The sequence below is a fragment of the Sinocyclocheilus grahami genome, unplaced genomic scaffold (assembly GCF_001515645.1).
Source record: "Sinocyclocheilus grahami isolate Dianchi unplaced genomic scaffold, SAMN03320097.WGS_v1.1 scaffold707.1, whole genome shotgun sequence".
Lineage (NCBI taxonomy): Eukaryota > Metazoa > Chordata > Actinopteri > Cypriniformes > Cyprinidae > Sinocyclocheilus > Sinocyclocheilus grahami.
The window spans coordinates 12268-25611 of record NW_015505886.1 but is presented as its reverse complement, the minus strand read 5'-3'; the positions used below and the strand labels follow the sequence as shown (position 1 = coordinate 25611).

General features: G+C 37.9%; 1 protein-coding gene across 1 annotated transcript; it reads left to right on the top strand.

Annotated features, from left to right (window-relative positions):
* Positions 1–8732, top strand: LOC107559956 (mucin-2-like). The gene is made up of 16 exons (XM_016243986.1): positions 1–94; positions 185–259; positions 961–1237; positions 1342–1456; positions 2144–2234; positions 2390–2517; positions 2600–2819; positions 2963–3088; positions 3330–3444; positions 3602–3699; positions 3805–3899; positions 4089–4233; positions 4339–4433; positions 4517–4643; positions 6650–6905; positions 8600–8732. The coding sequence occupies exons 1-16, from the start codon at positions 1–3 to the stop codon at positions 8730–8732; spliced, it is 2190 nt and encodes a 729-aa protein (XP_016099472.1).
* The last annotated feature ends 4612 nt before the right edge of the window (positions 8733–13344 follow it).

The window sequence follows — 13344 nt, the reverse complement described above, 5'->3', positions numbered from 1 at the left end:
ATGGTTGTTCTCTCCATGGGGGCTGTGAGGATGTCCCAGATGTGGATGCTGAGATGGGTCGTCCTACTGGTGGGGCAACAGCTGATACAAGCAGGTTAGAAAGAAAAAAAAGATTAGTTACTGCAAGAAACGCTCACAGTATTAGCTACACAACATGACTGTATATGTCTTTCCCTGTTTAAAGGCTTTATGGAGGATTATGGAGTAATGGGAGATTCTAGTGACTTGACTATGTGGCCAACAACAACAGCAACATCAGGTAAACATATTGTGTTTAAGGATTATGAGATGTACCAATCACATTGATTCACAAAGAAACTATGAAGTTACAAAATTATTTACAGATTTCAAGTAAAACTGGTGCTTTATGTATGTTTAAGGTATGGAAGCTTATTTTGGCCATGGGATAAAAGAATAAAAAAGGTCATTGCAACTCACAATTCAGGCATTTTTATCACAATTGCAAGTTTATATTTCACAATTCTGATTAATTTTGAAGTTTGGTCAGAATTGTGAGAAATAAACTCAGGATTGCAAGAACAAAAGTCAGTTTATATCTCGCAGTTCTCACTTTCTCTCAGAATTGTGAATTATTTATTCTAGGAAAAAAAGTCTAAATGATGAGATAAAAAGTTGCAATTACCTTTTTTTTAATCCTGTGACAGAAACGTGGACCTAACGCATTAAATTCATGGGCAATTTTTTTTTTTTTTAAAGTGCTTGGGATAATTGTTACAGACACGTCACATAAATAGAAGTAATGTAAAGACTAAAATAATTAATAAGCAAACTAAAAACAACAAACAAGAGTAAACAACTTTTCTTTTCACGAGTGGATATTATTCTATAAACTTCATAAAACATCTCAAAGGATAGAATAGTTTAAGCAAAACCATGCTCAATACATAACATACTATACAGTGTGTGAACACTGGAGTAATTCTTTGCATTCTCTTTTAGGCTATTCTGTTCCAGTTCGTGCCAGTAACCATGTCAACAACATCTGTAGCATGTGGGGAAACTTCCACTTCAAAACATTCGATGGGGACTTTTATCAGTTCCCAGGCATGTGCGAGTATAACCTGGTGTCTGACTGCCAAAGCCTCATTTGCCAGTTCTCAGTTCACGTGAAGAGAACAGAACACAGCACTGGCCCAAACATCAGCAGAGTCCTGGTTACCATCAATGACATCACCGTCGAAATCACCGCAAACCAGGTCATGGTCAATGGAGAAAAGTAAGATTCAGGGGAACTGAAGTGCTGCTTGCTTCCTCCCACAGCAAACACAAAATAGATAAAGATGTAAATGAGTTTTAATTTGAATCTTTTCTTTTATTTAGTAAATTGCTGCCCGTGCACGTCGCAGGGATTCTTGTGGAAGAGAACACAATTTACATAAGACTCCATTCAAAAATGGGCATCACTGTCATGTGGAACAGAGAGGATGCAGTCATGGTGAGTCATTTTTGCCTGTCAGTTTTAGAATACAAGGAAAGGAAAGGACATGTGGCCAAGTATGGTTTGGTTTGTGCTCTGCATTTAACCCATCCAAGTGCACACACACAGCAGTGAGTAGTGAACAAAGACGCACACACACACACACACACACTGTGAACACACACCTGGAGCAACGGGCAGCCAATGCTGCGGCGCCCAGGGAGCAGTTGGGGGTTCAGTGCCTTGCTCAAGGGTCTCACCTCAGTCATGGTATTGAGGGTGGAAGAGAGCGCTGGATATTCACTCCCCCCACCTACAATCCCAGCCAGACCTGAGACTCAAACCCACGACCTTCGGGTTACAAGTCCGACTCTCTATCCATTAGGCCCCAACTTTTTTTTTTGTACAAATCAGTTAGTCTAATCAGTCATCTGACACCAAAATGTATAACGTTAACCCTGCATTTATAAATACAGAATTTAGTGTAAACTAGTCAAATGAACTGTAGATATTTATAATTCATACATTATCTTATGATGGATTAATGGTAAGTAGATATTGGCCAGTAATATGTGCACTGAACTGGAAGCAAATACTGATACAACTATACAGTAGGCCTAACCTTAAAATAATATTAAGTCTGACCGTTAATGCCATGATGCAGGGGTTGTTGAAAAGCTGTCTTTCCCTGTGGTGCTGTTGTAGGTGGAGTTGGACTCCAAATTTTCAAATCACACATGTGGATTGTGTGGCGATTTCAATGGGGCTCCACTTTATAATGAGTTTATTCAATCAGGTGAGTTGATTGACTATAACTGAATGACTTCTGCCGTATTTCATCATAATTTTGTAATTACAGACAAGACTTGTGTATTGCTAATTTCATGTATCTCCAAGAAGGTCAAGTGTCTTTGTTTAATCCATGTCTTATTTTATTCAATAAAGAATTAGGATATGAACGAGAGGTAGGCTACATTGAGTTTGGGAACAAGCACAAAGTTCCCAACCCAATGGTGGATTGCAAAAATCCCTCTGAAGAAGATGATGAGCAGAATTTAGAAGACCAGTCTGAAAAACATGTAAGTTGCAAAAGCTATCTGTATGGGTCGGTAGACCTCTAAGGATAAGGGTTAAAAACACACTGTACCTGTATCACTACAGCGGACAGATTGTGAAGACCTTTTGAAAGATGCAGACTGGTTCTCCTGTATCAAGATTTTGAACCCTGAGCCGTATATCAAGGCCTGTATGAATGATATGTGCTTGTATCAGCCCGAAGACACTGACAACTCCACGCTCTGTGCGACTTTGTCTGAATATTCACGTCAGTGTTCCCACGCTGGGGGAACTCCGCCGACCTGGAGAAGAGCTGACTTTTGCGGTAATAACTACCACTGAGCTCTGGTGGATGTCCCATGATTCTTCTCTCTTGAGCTTTTCGTTTGCTTTTATTTCTTGCTCTTTTGAATTATTCATTAATTGCCATTGTAAAGACTGTATGTCTTCCTATGAATCCCTATGCAGCTGTAGCATGCTCCTACAATATGGTACATTCTGAAAGTGGCTGCCCCTGTATGGACACATGCTTGCACAAAGACACAAACACACTGTGTGAGCAACACAACATCGACGGCTGCTTCTGCCCACCAGGTCATTCCCTAATTCATAATATTTAATAGAATTTTAGTGCCATCGTATATACAGAATTTTATTTAATGTGGCTGATTTGTTTAAGAACCACATATAGAATAAATGTTGATTTTATAGTACAATCACTAAGACACATTTCATAAAATGATATGTGATATATAAAATTATAAAGTTTTTCTCAAAACGCAGTTTTAAAACAAAAAAAAAGTTCTGTTTAGGAACTGTATTTGAACTGTTATAGGAACTGTGTTTGATGAAATCTCAAACATGGGCTGCATCCCGGTGGAAGAGTGTCAGTGTAAGCATGACCGCGTCTACAGCACAGGAGAGGTTCTTCACAAACATAACGAGGAATGGTAATAAAACACATTTCACTCTGTTCTCCTTTTACATGTCTTTAATTAACCAATTAACTAAAACATGCTCTACACCACATTGTTACATTGTAATGTAACTGTAGTCCTAAAGGTTGTTGTTTACGGTGTCTGTTTGTAATTGTATTGCATAACTCAGCATATGTAAGGAGGGAAACTGGATCTGTACAAGTCAGTCCAACTGCCCCGACCGTACTGAGAGACTGGACGATCCCTGTTCCTACAGCAGTGACAGCGGTGAGAGACTTTTTGCATAGATGGCAGAGCATTTACTTTGTGTTATACTTGTATAGGATGGTTTAGCTCGTGTACTTGTAACACCATATGTTACGATGCCTTTAGAGCACTTTGCTGAGCACTGGTGTTCCCAGATGAAGAAAAAGGAGAGCGTTTTTGCCCAATGTCACGCCAGTGTCAATCCAGACAGCTACTACAAAGTATGACTTATTTTCCAAATTGTAATGAACGTTACCCTGCTTTCCACAACATGCAGTGACACAACGTGTCTATGTGCTTTCAGAGATGCAAATACTCCAGCTGTACCTGTGAGAAGAGTGAGGACTGTCTGTGTGCGGTGTTCTCCTCGTACGCCCGGGCCTGTGCAGCTAAAGGAATAATCCTCCAAGGCTGGAGAGAAATCGTGTGTGAAGACCCCTCAGGGAGTGGTGGAGGGTACAGCGGTTTCCTTTGCAAACGCCTGGAAGGCGCAGTCCAACTGCCCCGACCGTACTGAGAGACTGGACGATCCCTGTTCCTACAGCAGTGACAGCGGTGAGAGACTTTTTGCATAGATGGCAGAGCATTTACTTTGTGTTATACTTGTATAGGATGGTTTAGCTTGTGTACTTGTAACACCATATGTTACGATGCCTTTAGAGCACTTTGCTGAGCACTGGTGTTCCCAGATGAAGAAAAAGGAGAGCGTTTTTACCCAATGTCACGCCAGTGTCAATCCAGACAGCTACTACAAAGTATGACTTATTTTCCAAATTGTAATGAACGTTACCCTGCTTTCCACAACATGCAGTGACACAATGTGTCTATGTGCTTTCAGAGATGCAAATACTCCAGCTGTACCTGTGAGAAGAGTGAGGACTGTCTGTGTGCGGTGTTCTCCTCGTACGCCCGGGCCTGTGCAGCTAAAGGAATAATCCTCCAAGGCTGGAGAGAAATCGTGTGTGGTAAGATGGCCGAAAGCAGATTCTTTTGCTAGACAGATATATGTGCATCATCTAAGCTTAAAAGGGGTTGTTCACTGGGTTTTTTCTAGGCTTGATTGTGTTTATGGGGTGCAGTCTAACATGTTAATGCTTCGTTTAAAAAAAAAAAACACATTATTTTTCACATAATTTACCTTTATTCCACACCGCTCTTTCCCTTCTCTGAGAAACGGGCTGATCTTTTCCTGTTTTTATGAAGCAAGAAATTTCCCTATTTTCCTATTTCCCTCAGAAATAGGCGATGGGCTCTGATTGGTTAGCTAGCCCAGTGTGTTGTGATTGGCTAAACCGCCTCTAGTGCGCGTCTAAACATCCCGCCCCTCTCCACAGCAGCTCCTCAGTTGTATTGTAAACAATGACATCTTTAATATCGCTTATCATTTTGAGCCTGATTGAGAAGCAGAGGATATTATTGAAGAGGATCATGCAGAGCCTGTGCAAGCACGGCTTTTAATTGGTAGGCCTATGTTTTTTGTTTGTTGTTGTCTCATACTTTTAGATACGCTGTTGTAAATGCTACTGCTTATGTTAGCTTTTAATATATGGTTTTATCCTGATTAAATGTTTAATGCTTCTTATAGCTATGTGAAAATAAGAGTATAATTGGAACAGTTCATTGTCCGAGCTGAGCTGAATGAGAGAGAGAGAAAAAGAGCATGTGCAGAGCGTGTGCAGAGCAGGGGAACGTGAGGAACAGTATTGAGAACCGCTGCTTTTGAACATTGATTTTGAAACCTGTGAATCCATTAGAATCGTTAGAAGACATAATCACGATTCATATATGAATAGATTTTTACGTGCACCTCTAGTTTTCTCTTCCTCTTCTCTAAAGCAGTGCAGCATGGCCTCGCCCCCTTTGCTGCCTTTTCCCGGGGGCGGGGTTTATCTGGGTTTGTGATGTCCCGAACCCGGGAAGTAACTTGTTGTAGTCCCTACCAGCCATTTTTGTAGGCATTAAACTGCCAGAATTTTAAAAGACGATATCTCCGTTTGCATTGAACTTTCATCTTCGTAACTTTGCAGACATTGTTTATGCTCAAACAACAACATTACACACTAACTAATGTTAAAAAAGTGAAATCGCAATCAACCACCCCTTTAAAGAATTTTTGGATTTAGGTGTAACTTGGGCAAAACCTCCCTTATATAAACCCACAATTTCCCTCATATCCCGGACAAAACACAGAATGCCAAACAATTAGCCTATATTTAAAATATAACTTGGGGAAGTGAGACTGAGGTAAAAACTAATACATCCTATTGTATTTCAAGGTGTTTTGTAACAACTTCAGTTAAATGAAAGCAGCTATAAGAATTGCCATTAGAATTGCTCAAATAAAAGAGGTCCAATGACAGTGTACTTTATGTTAGAAGTGAATTCAGAAAAAAATGCAATAAATGCATAAATATAAATCAGTAAGGTCAACCATTTTACTAGCTATTGCCATCCTCAATATAAGTCCACGACTCTTTCAAAACTGATTTTCAACATATCTTGTGGTACAGATTTAATTTTTTAGTGCTGCAAGCAGCCTAGTAAAAAATGGAATAAAGATAATACAAATGTATCTGGATAGATGGCCTTTTCTAATAACCCATCCATTGGGTCTGTAAATTTCATAAATAAGCTTTTCACTTATTATAGGGCTCTGGAATACTTGATTCTGATTGGTCAGTGGTCAAGCAGATATTTACTAAAGTTAGTTGTTGTCCTCTACTATATATCAGACCATTTACAATATATGGTTAACTGAAATGGCATGCTCTATAATGGTCACATATATTACAAGCTAAATATATATTTAAAGAGGAGAAACGATCATTGTGTGGATAGTGGGATGACTAACAGGCAGTACGTCCACACATACACTCAGTTTTTTTAGGTTAGAGTTTTTGGTTCTGTTTTGGTTTTGTAGAGTGCAACATGCATCTTTAAGACACAGTCCCTTTCAAACTGATCCCCTCAGAGAAATATACAGAGAATTGCCCGGCCTCGCAGAACTACTCCTATGAGCTGCAGAGCTGTCAGCGTACCTGTCTGTCTCTCGCCTCTGAGCGCCAAAGCTGCAGCATTGACTTTGTGCCCGTTGACGGATGCGCATGTCCAGAGGGACTCTACCAGGATGAGAATGGACTGTGTGTACCTATGGAAAAATGTCCATGTTACAACAATGGAGTGGCAGTCCAACCTGGCACATCTATCAACATTAAGAATGAACACTGGTGAGCGGATGATATTAGTTTTATGCAGTAGTTGTAAAGATTTAAAACTGTTAAAATATACACTTTCCAAACTGTGATCTTAAAATCTTAAAAATGTCTCTCCAGTATTTGTGTGAATGGAACATTCCGCTGTCTGTCCTGGAAACCTCCAATTGTGGGTAAGAAGAAACACTTTTGGATACCTCTCTTTTACACCCAGAACTTGAATCAGGTTAAGGGAATGTGTGGTGATCAAAATGATGCCACGAGTGATGTTAACATGTATAGAATTAATTATATTGAGTTAACTATAATTATGGTCACACAAAAAGAATGATCCTATCAGATGTTTGCACAGTGAAACAATTGGCTGACCATTGTTTAGAAATAAACTCCAGTTTCTTACGTCTCCAAATATGGTTACCAATATAAAACTCTTTCCTATGAGTCTTTTTTTCACTGTCTGGTATCTTTTGCAGAGTGTCCTCCTCCAAAGGTTTTCTTCAACTGCAGTACCGCACGTCCAGATGAACATGGATTGTTGTGTGCACAGACTTGTATGCAAAAGGAAATTGATTGTGTAAGCCCAGTTTCCAATCTGTCTTTTCTCATTTCACCTTTATCCTGCTAATAAAGGAGCTTTTCACCTGGCAGTGATTGAAGAGGTAGTTTAAAAGTATTTTCCAGTGCTAATTGATAGTTACTAAAACACTCCAGTAGCACAATGCCATATCATAAGCCAAGTGATCTCATTTTCATTAACTTCAGTGGGTTTTATTGCAACCAGAACTTCAATTAATGTGCCTATTTCAGAATTAAACATATCCTCAGAGATGTCCACTACAGTGTGAAAAAAGCTCTCTTGTAGAAATTGAACGAATTCTGTTAATACCAATTTTAGCAAATATATCAAAATAGAGTTGGCAAATGTACCAATGATAAAAATATGAATTAATTTTATTTATTATTTTGCATTTTATTTATTAATTTGATACATTTAGATTCTTGTGTTTATTAGAATTACCTTGTTTTTTAGAACTATGTTGTTCTAGAATTAAAAAATACAGAACTCAGGGTTTTAATCTTAGATATGTCTCAAATATTGGTTTTGCAACTTAAAACATGGTTGCAAAAATGTAGAACCTCATTGAAAATGTTTGTATAATATGTGACCCTGGACCACAAAACCAGTCATAAGGGTCAATTTATAGAGATTTATACATCATCTGAAAGCTGAATAACTAAGCTTTCCATTGATATTTGGCCGAGATACAACTATTTGAAAATCTGGAATCTGAGGGTGCAAAAAATCTAAATACTGAGAAAATTGCCTTTAAAATTGTCCAAATAAAGTTCTTAGCAATGCATATTACTAATCAAAAATTACATTTTGATACATTTACGGTAGGAAATTTACCAAATATTTTCATGGAACATGATCTTTACTTAATATCCTAATGATTTTTGGCATAAAAGAAAAATCGATAAATTTGACCTATACAATGTTTTTTGGCTATTGCTAAAAAATATACCCAAGCGACTTAAGACTGGCTTTGTGGTCCAGGGTCACATATTTAGTTATTCCCTATTTGTGGAAAGTGCTAGTTAACCTTTTTTGTACACTGATTATAAAATGCTTTTCAAATATTTCAAATATTCTTTCTTTCTCTTCTACTTTGCTGTCTCTGATCTTCTTCATCCAACCACACCCACAGTTCTCGCAGGACTGTGAATCTGGCTGCCAGTGTCCTGCAGGTCTACTGGATGATGGCAGAGGAAACTGTGTTAAACCTTATGACTGTCCATGTCCTCACAATGGACAGTTTTATGCACCAGGGACTGAGATAACCGTAGACTGCAATAACTGGTGTGTAAGCTACAGTCTTTTCCACGGCTAATTAGCACTTTTTGTAAAGTTACATTGAATACAAAGCCATAATACTTGACCCACATAGAATCTAAACCTGGATAATTCTACTAAAATATCAATGTATATTATTCAAAATCAGACCCCACCACTTTTTTTTTATTTATTATAACTGGGGCCGCATGCCCTCCCCTCCTGGTGTCTGACTCTGGGCATTCCTGTTACTCAAATGTGACCCTGGACCACAAAACCAGTCTTAAGTTGCTGGGGTATATTTGTAGCAATAGCCAAAAAAAAAACATTGTATGGGTCAAAATTATCCATTTTTCTTTTATGCCAAAAATCATTAGGATATTAAGTAAAGATCATGTTCCATGTAGATATTTTGTAAATTTCTTACCGTAAATATATCAAAACTTAATTTGTTTAGTAATATGCATTGCTCAGAACTTTATTTGGACAACTTTAAAGGCGATTTTCTCAATATTTTTATTTTTTTTGAACCCTCAGATTCCAGATTTTGAAATAATTTCACATTTTCAATGGAAAGCTGGTTTATTCAGCTTTCAGATGATGCATAAATCTCAATTTCACCAAATTGACCCTTATGACTGGTTTTGTGCTCCAGGGTCACAAATAGTAGAGGCTAGCAGGTTAAAGGTTTGATTACCATGGAATGTATGATGAAATAAATATTATAAAATGTATACCTTGAATTGAATGTAGTTCACTTTGGATACAAACATCTATCAATGCATGTAATCCCAAAAAAGATATCGACTAGTTGGGTTTTTAGAACATACTGTGGATTCACATAGATTCAAGTCCACTTTCTGTATTACTTTGTTACAGCACTTGTCAACACGGAACATGGACATGCACAAAAAAAATCTGTCCAGGCATCTGCACAATATATGGAAGCGGACATTATAAAACTTTCGACCAGCAGAGATTCGGCTTCAGGGGAGAGTGCAGTTATATAGCTGCTCAGGTACCACCAGACAAGTACTTTTATTTTCTGTGCACCTTTACTGTGCCTATGAGACATACGACTTGCTATCATAGTGACACTACGGCATTTAGTATAATACTTTTTTATTATTACAAATAAACCACTTTAATCAGGAGGCAGCAAGAGGGGTGGCATAATGTATGTTTTTGTGTTGTTGTTGTTTGTAATGTAATGTCCTCTTGTTTTAAGGATAAATGTGGAAATAAGACAGGAATTTTTCATGTAATCACTGAGAATATTCCTTGTGGCACAACAGGGACAACATGCTCAAAGGCTGTTGTCATCCTTTTGGGGGTAAGATTAGGTTTCTATATGATCTCTGTATGAACAAACCCGAATGGCATGCAAATTTCAATACAACACATTGCATTTACTGTTAAAACAAAGGATTTCTTTCGTATCTATTCCACATTATCATAAATTAATTCTGAAATTAGTTTTTTTTTTTCTCTTACAAACTTTTACAGAGAACTAAGCTAGAGCTTTATGGTGGGACTGTAACAGCTTTTGATATGGAAAGTGGCCCACAGATCAATTACAACAAGACAAACATTGGGATGTACCTTGTCGTTGATGCTGACATTGGACTGACAGTTTTGTGGGACCGCAAAACAACTGTCCGCATCATTCTGCAACCTCAACACATGGTGAGCTGAATTAAGGCATGATTTAGAATTTATTCCATAGTTGCATACTGCATAAATACAGTATTTCAAAAGTTTGGAAATATTACAATATTTAAATGTTTTAATGAAGTCTATTATGCTCAACATTTTTGTTAAAATATACAGAAAAAACACTAATATTGTGAAAGAGTATTGCAATTAAAATAGCAATTTTTTATTGTAAAATGTAATTTATTCCTGTGATGCAAAACTGAATTTTTTGCGTAATTACTCCAGTCTTTAGTGTCACATGATCCTTCAGAAGATTCTATTTCGAACAAATGCTGTTCGTTGAACTTTCTATTCATCAAAGAATACTGAAAATGTTTCCACAAAACAAAGCAGCATATTAGAATGATTTCTGAAAGGATCATGTGACACTAAAGACTGGAGTAATGATGCTGAAAATTCAGCTTTGCATCACAGGAATAAATTACATTTTAAAATATATTCAAATAGAAAATAATTATTTTGCATTGTAATAATATTTCACAATATTACTGTTTTTGCTGTATCTTGATCAATTAAATGCAGCCTTGGTGAGCATAGGAGACTTATTTAAAAATATATAAAAACTGTAATGTTTCCAATGTTTTAATAAGTACAGTAACCAATATAAACAGAGAAGATATTAATGTTGGTGACCGAACTCCAGAGATATGTGATCTTTATATTTTCACAGGGAGGCGTTTGTGGACTATGTGGAAATTTCAATGGGAATGGAAAAGATGACTACACTACTCAAGGCAGTTTGCAAACCACAGATATAATGGAGTTTGCCGACAGCTGGAAAGTGTTAGGCACCTGCCCTGATGCTGCACCAGACTTTGACCCATGCTTTAGGAACCTTGAACGAGAGCCATGGGCAAAACTACAATGTAGCATCATAAAGGACCGTGAAGGTGCTTTGAAACATTGCCATAACAAGGTAAAGTTTGAAAGCATTTTAAATCAATAAAGGAAGTTTCCTATAATGTGGTATACAGGAATTCAGCATAAAGGATGGAAATGCTTGTTCCCACAGGTGGATCCAAACCCATATTATGAGAACTGTGTGAAGGACTCGTGTGCATGTGACACAGGTGGAGATTGTGAGTGCTTCTGTACAGCTGTTGCAGCTTATGCTCAAGCCTGCAATGAGGCAGGTGTTTGTGTGGACTGGAGAACCCCTGAGATCTGCCGTAAGCATCTTTAATTCTTGTGCACATCCTAAATCTGTAATATCCAAATGTGAATTTTCATGTAGATTCAGAATCTTCAGCCATTGCACTTTTACTGTATTTAATTTACTCTGTGTGTATCTGTTCATACTTATGTCCATATTCCCATATCAGCTGTGTACTGTGACTACTACAATAAACCAGAAGGATGCACATGGCATTATAATCCTTGTGGTATACCTTGCTACAAAACCTGTCGCAACCCTCTTAGTATCTGCAATAACACTTTACCCAACCTGGAAGGTGAGTTATCGAAGACTGAGTATTCATAGTACACAACGGATGTTTCTTGGACTTATATGTAGTGCTAAACATTTTTTAATGATTGCTAAGTTTAGGGACCATTGATACTGGGCCACGTAGAAATGTTCATGACAAACACCTGCCATTTTTTTTTATGCAGGATGTTATCCAAAATGTCCAGAGGACAAACCTATTTTTGATGAGAAGAATCAGGTCTGTGTGAAAGAGTGTATTCCCACATGCTATGTCAATGGAATCGAGTACAAGCCTGAAGAGAATATACCAACTGATAAGTCCTGTCATGAGTGGTATGGACCATGATGTAGACCCTGACAAAGTATATAAAGCATACATTTCTGTGGGTGGTTCCTCCACCTGTTACTCTAATTCAACTTACCTAATATGTGACATTCTTTTGACAGCATCTGTAATGAACATGGCAATATAAAATGTTTTCGAACACCTGGTAAGTGAAACACTAAACACAGAAAAAAACATTTGTAGTTTAAATCCTGACAAATAGTTACGATTTTCTTTTCCTTATGTATTTTAATACTCACAATAATCTAAAAATATGTTGTTTTGCATCTTACAGGGTGCTGTAACTATGGTGGAAAACAATATGGTCACAATGACACCATTTACAACATTAAGGATGACATGGGAATGTGCTATTATGCAGTTTGTATAAATGCCACTGTGATCACAACACAGAAATCCTGCACAACATCAACAGAAACACCATCTACAACTTATACAACTACTAGCACAACACCTACTTCAACATTCACAACTACTCCTACGCCACCTGTGTCAACAAAAACACCACTTGTAACTAGTACAAGTACTGGCACAACACCTTCAACATTTACAACCTCTTCCACTACTACAACTACTCCTTTGCCACCTACCTCAACAGAAACACCACCTACAACTAGTACAAGTACTGGGACAACACCTTCAACATTTACAACTACTACAACTACTCCTACGCCACCTGTGTCAACAGAAACATCACCTACAACTAGTACAAGTACTGGCACAACACCGTCAACATTTACAACCACTTCCACTACTACAACTACTCCGACACCACCTGTGTCAACAGAAACAGCACCTACATCTAGTACAAGTACTGGCACAACACCTTCAACATTTACAACCACTTCCACTACTACAACTACTCCTACGCCACCTGTGTCAACAGAAACACCACCTACAACTAGTACAAGTACTGGTACAACACCTTCAACATTTACAAACACTTCCACTACTACAACTACTCCTACGGCATCTGTGTCAACAGAAAAACCACCTACAACTAGTACAAGTACTGGCACAACACCTTCAACATTTACAACCACTTCCACTACTACAACTACTCCTACGCCACCTGTGTCAACAGAAACACCACCTACAACTAGTACAACTACTGGCACAACACCTTCAACAT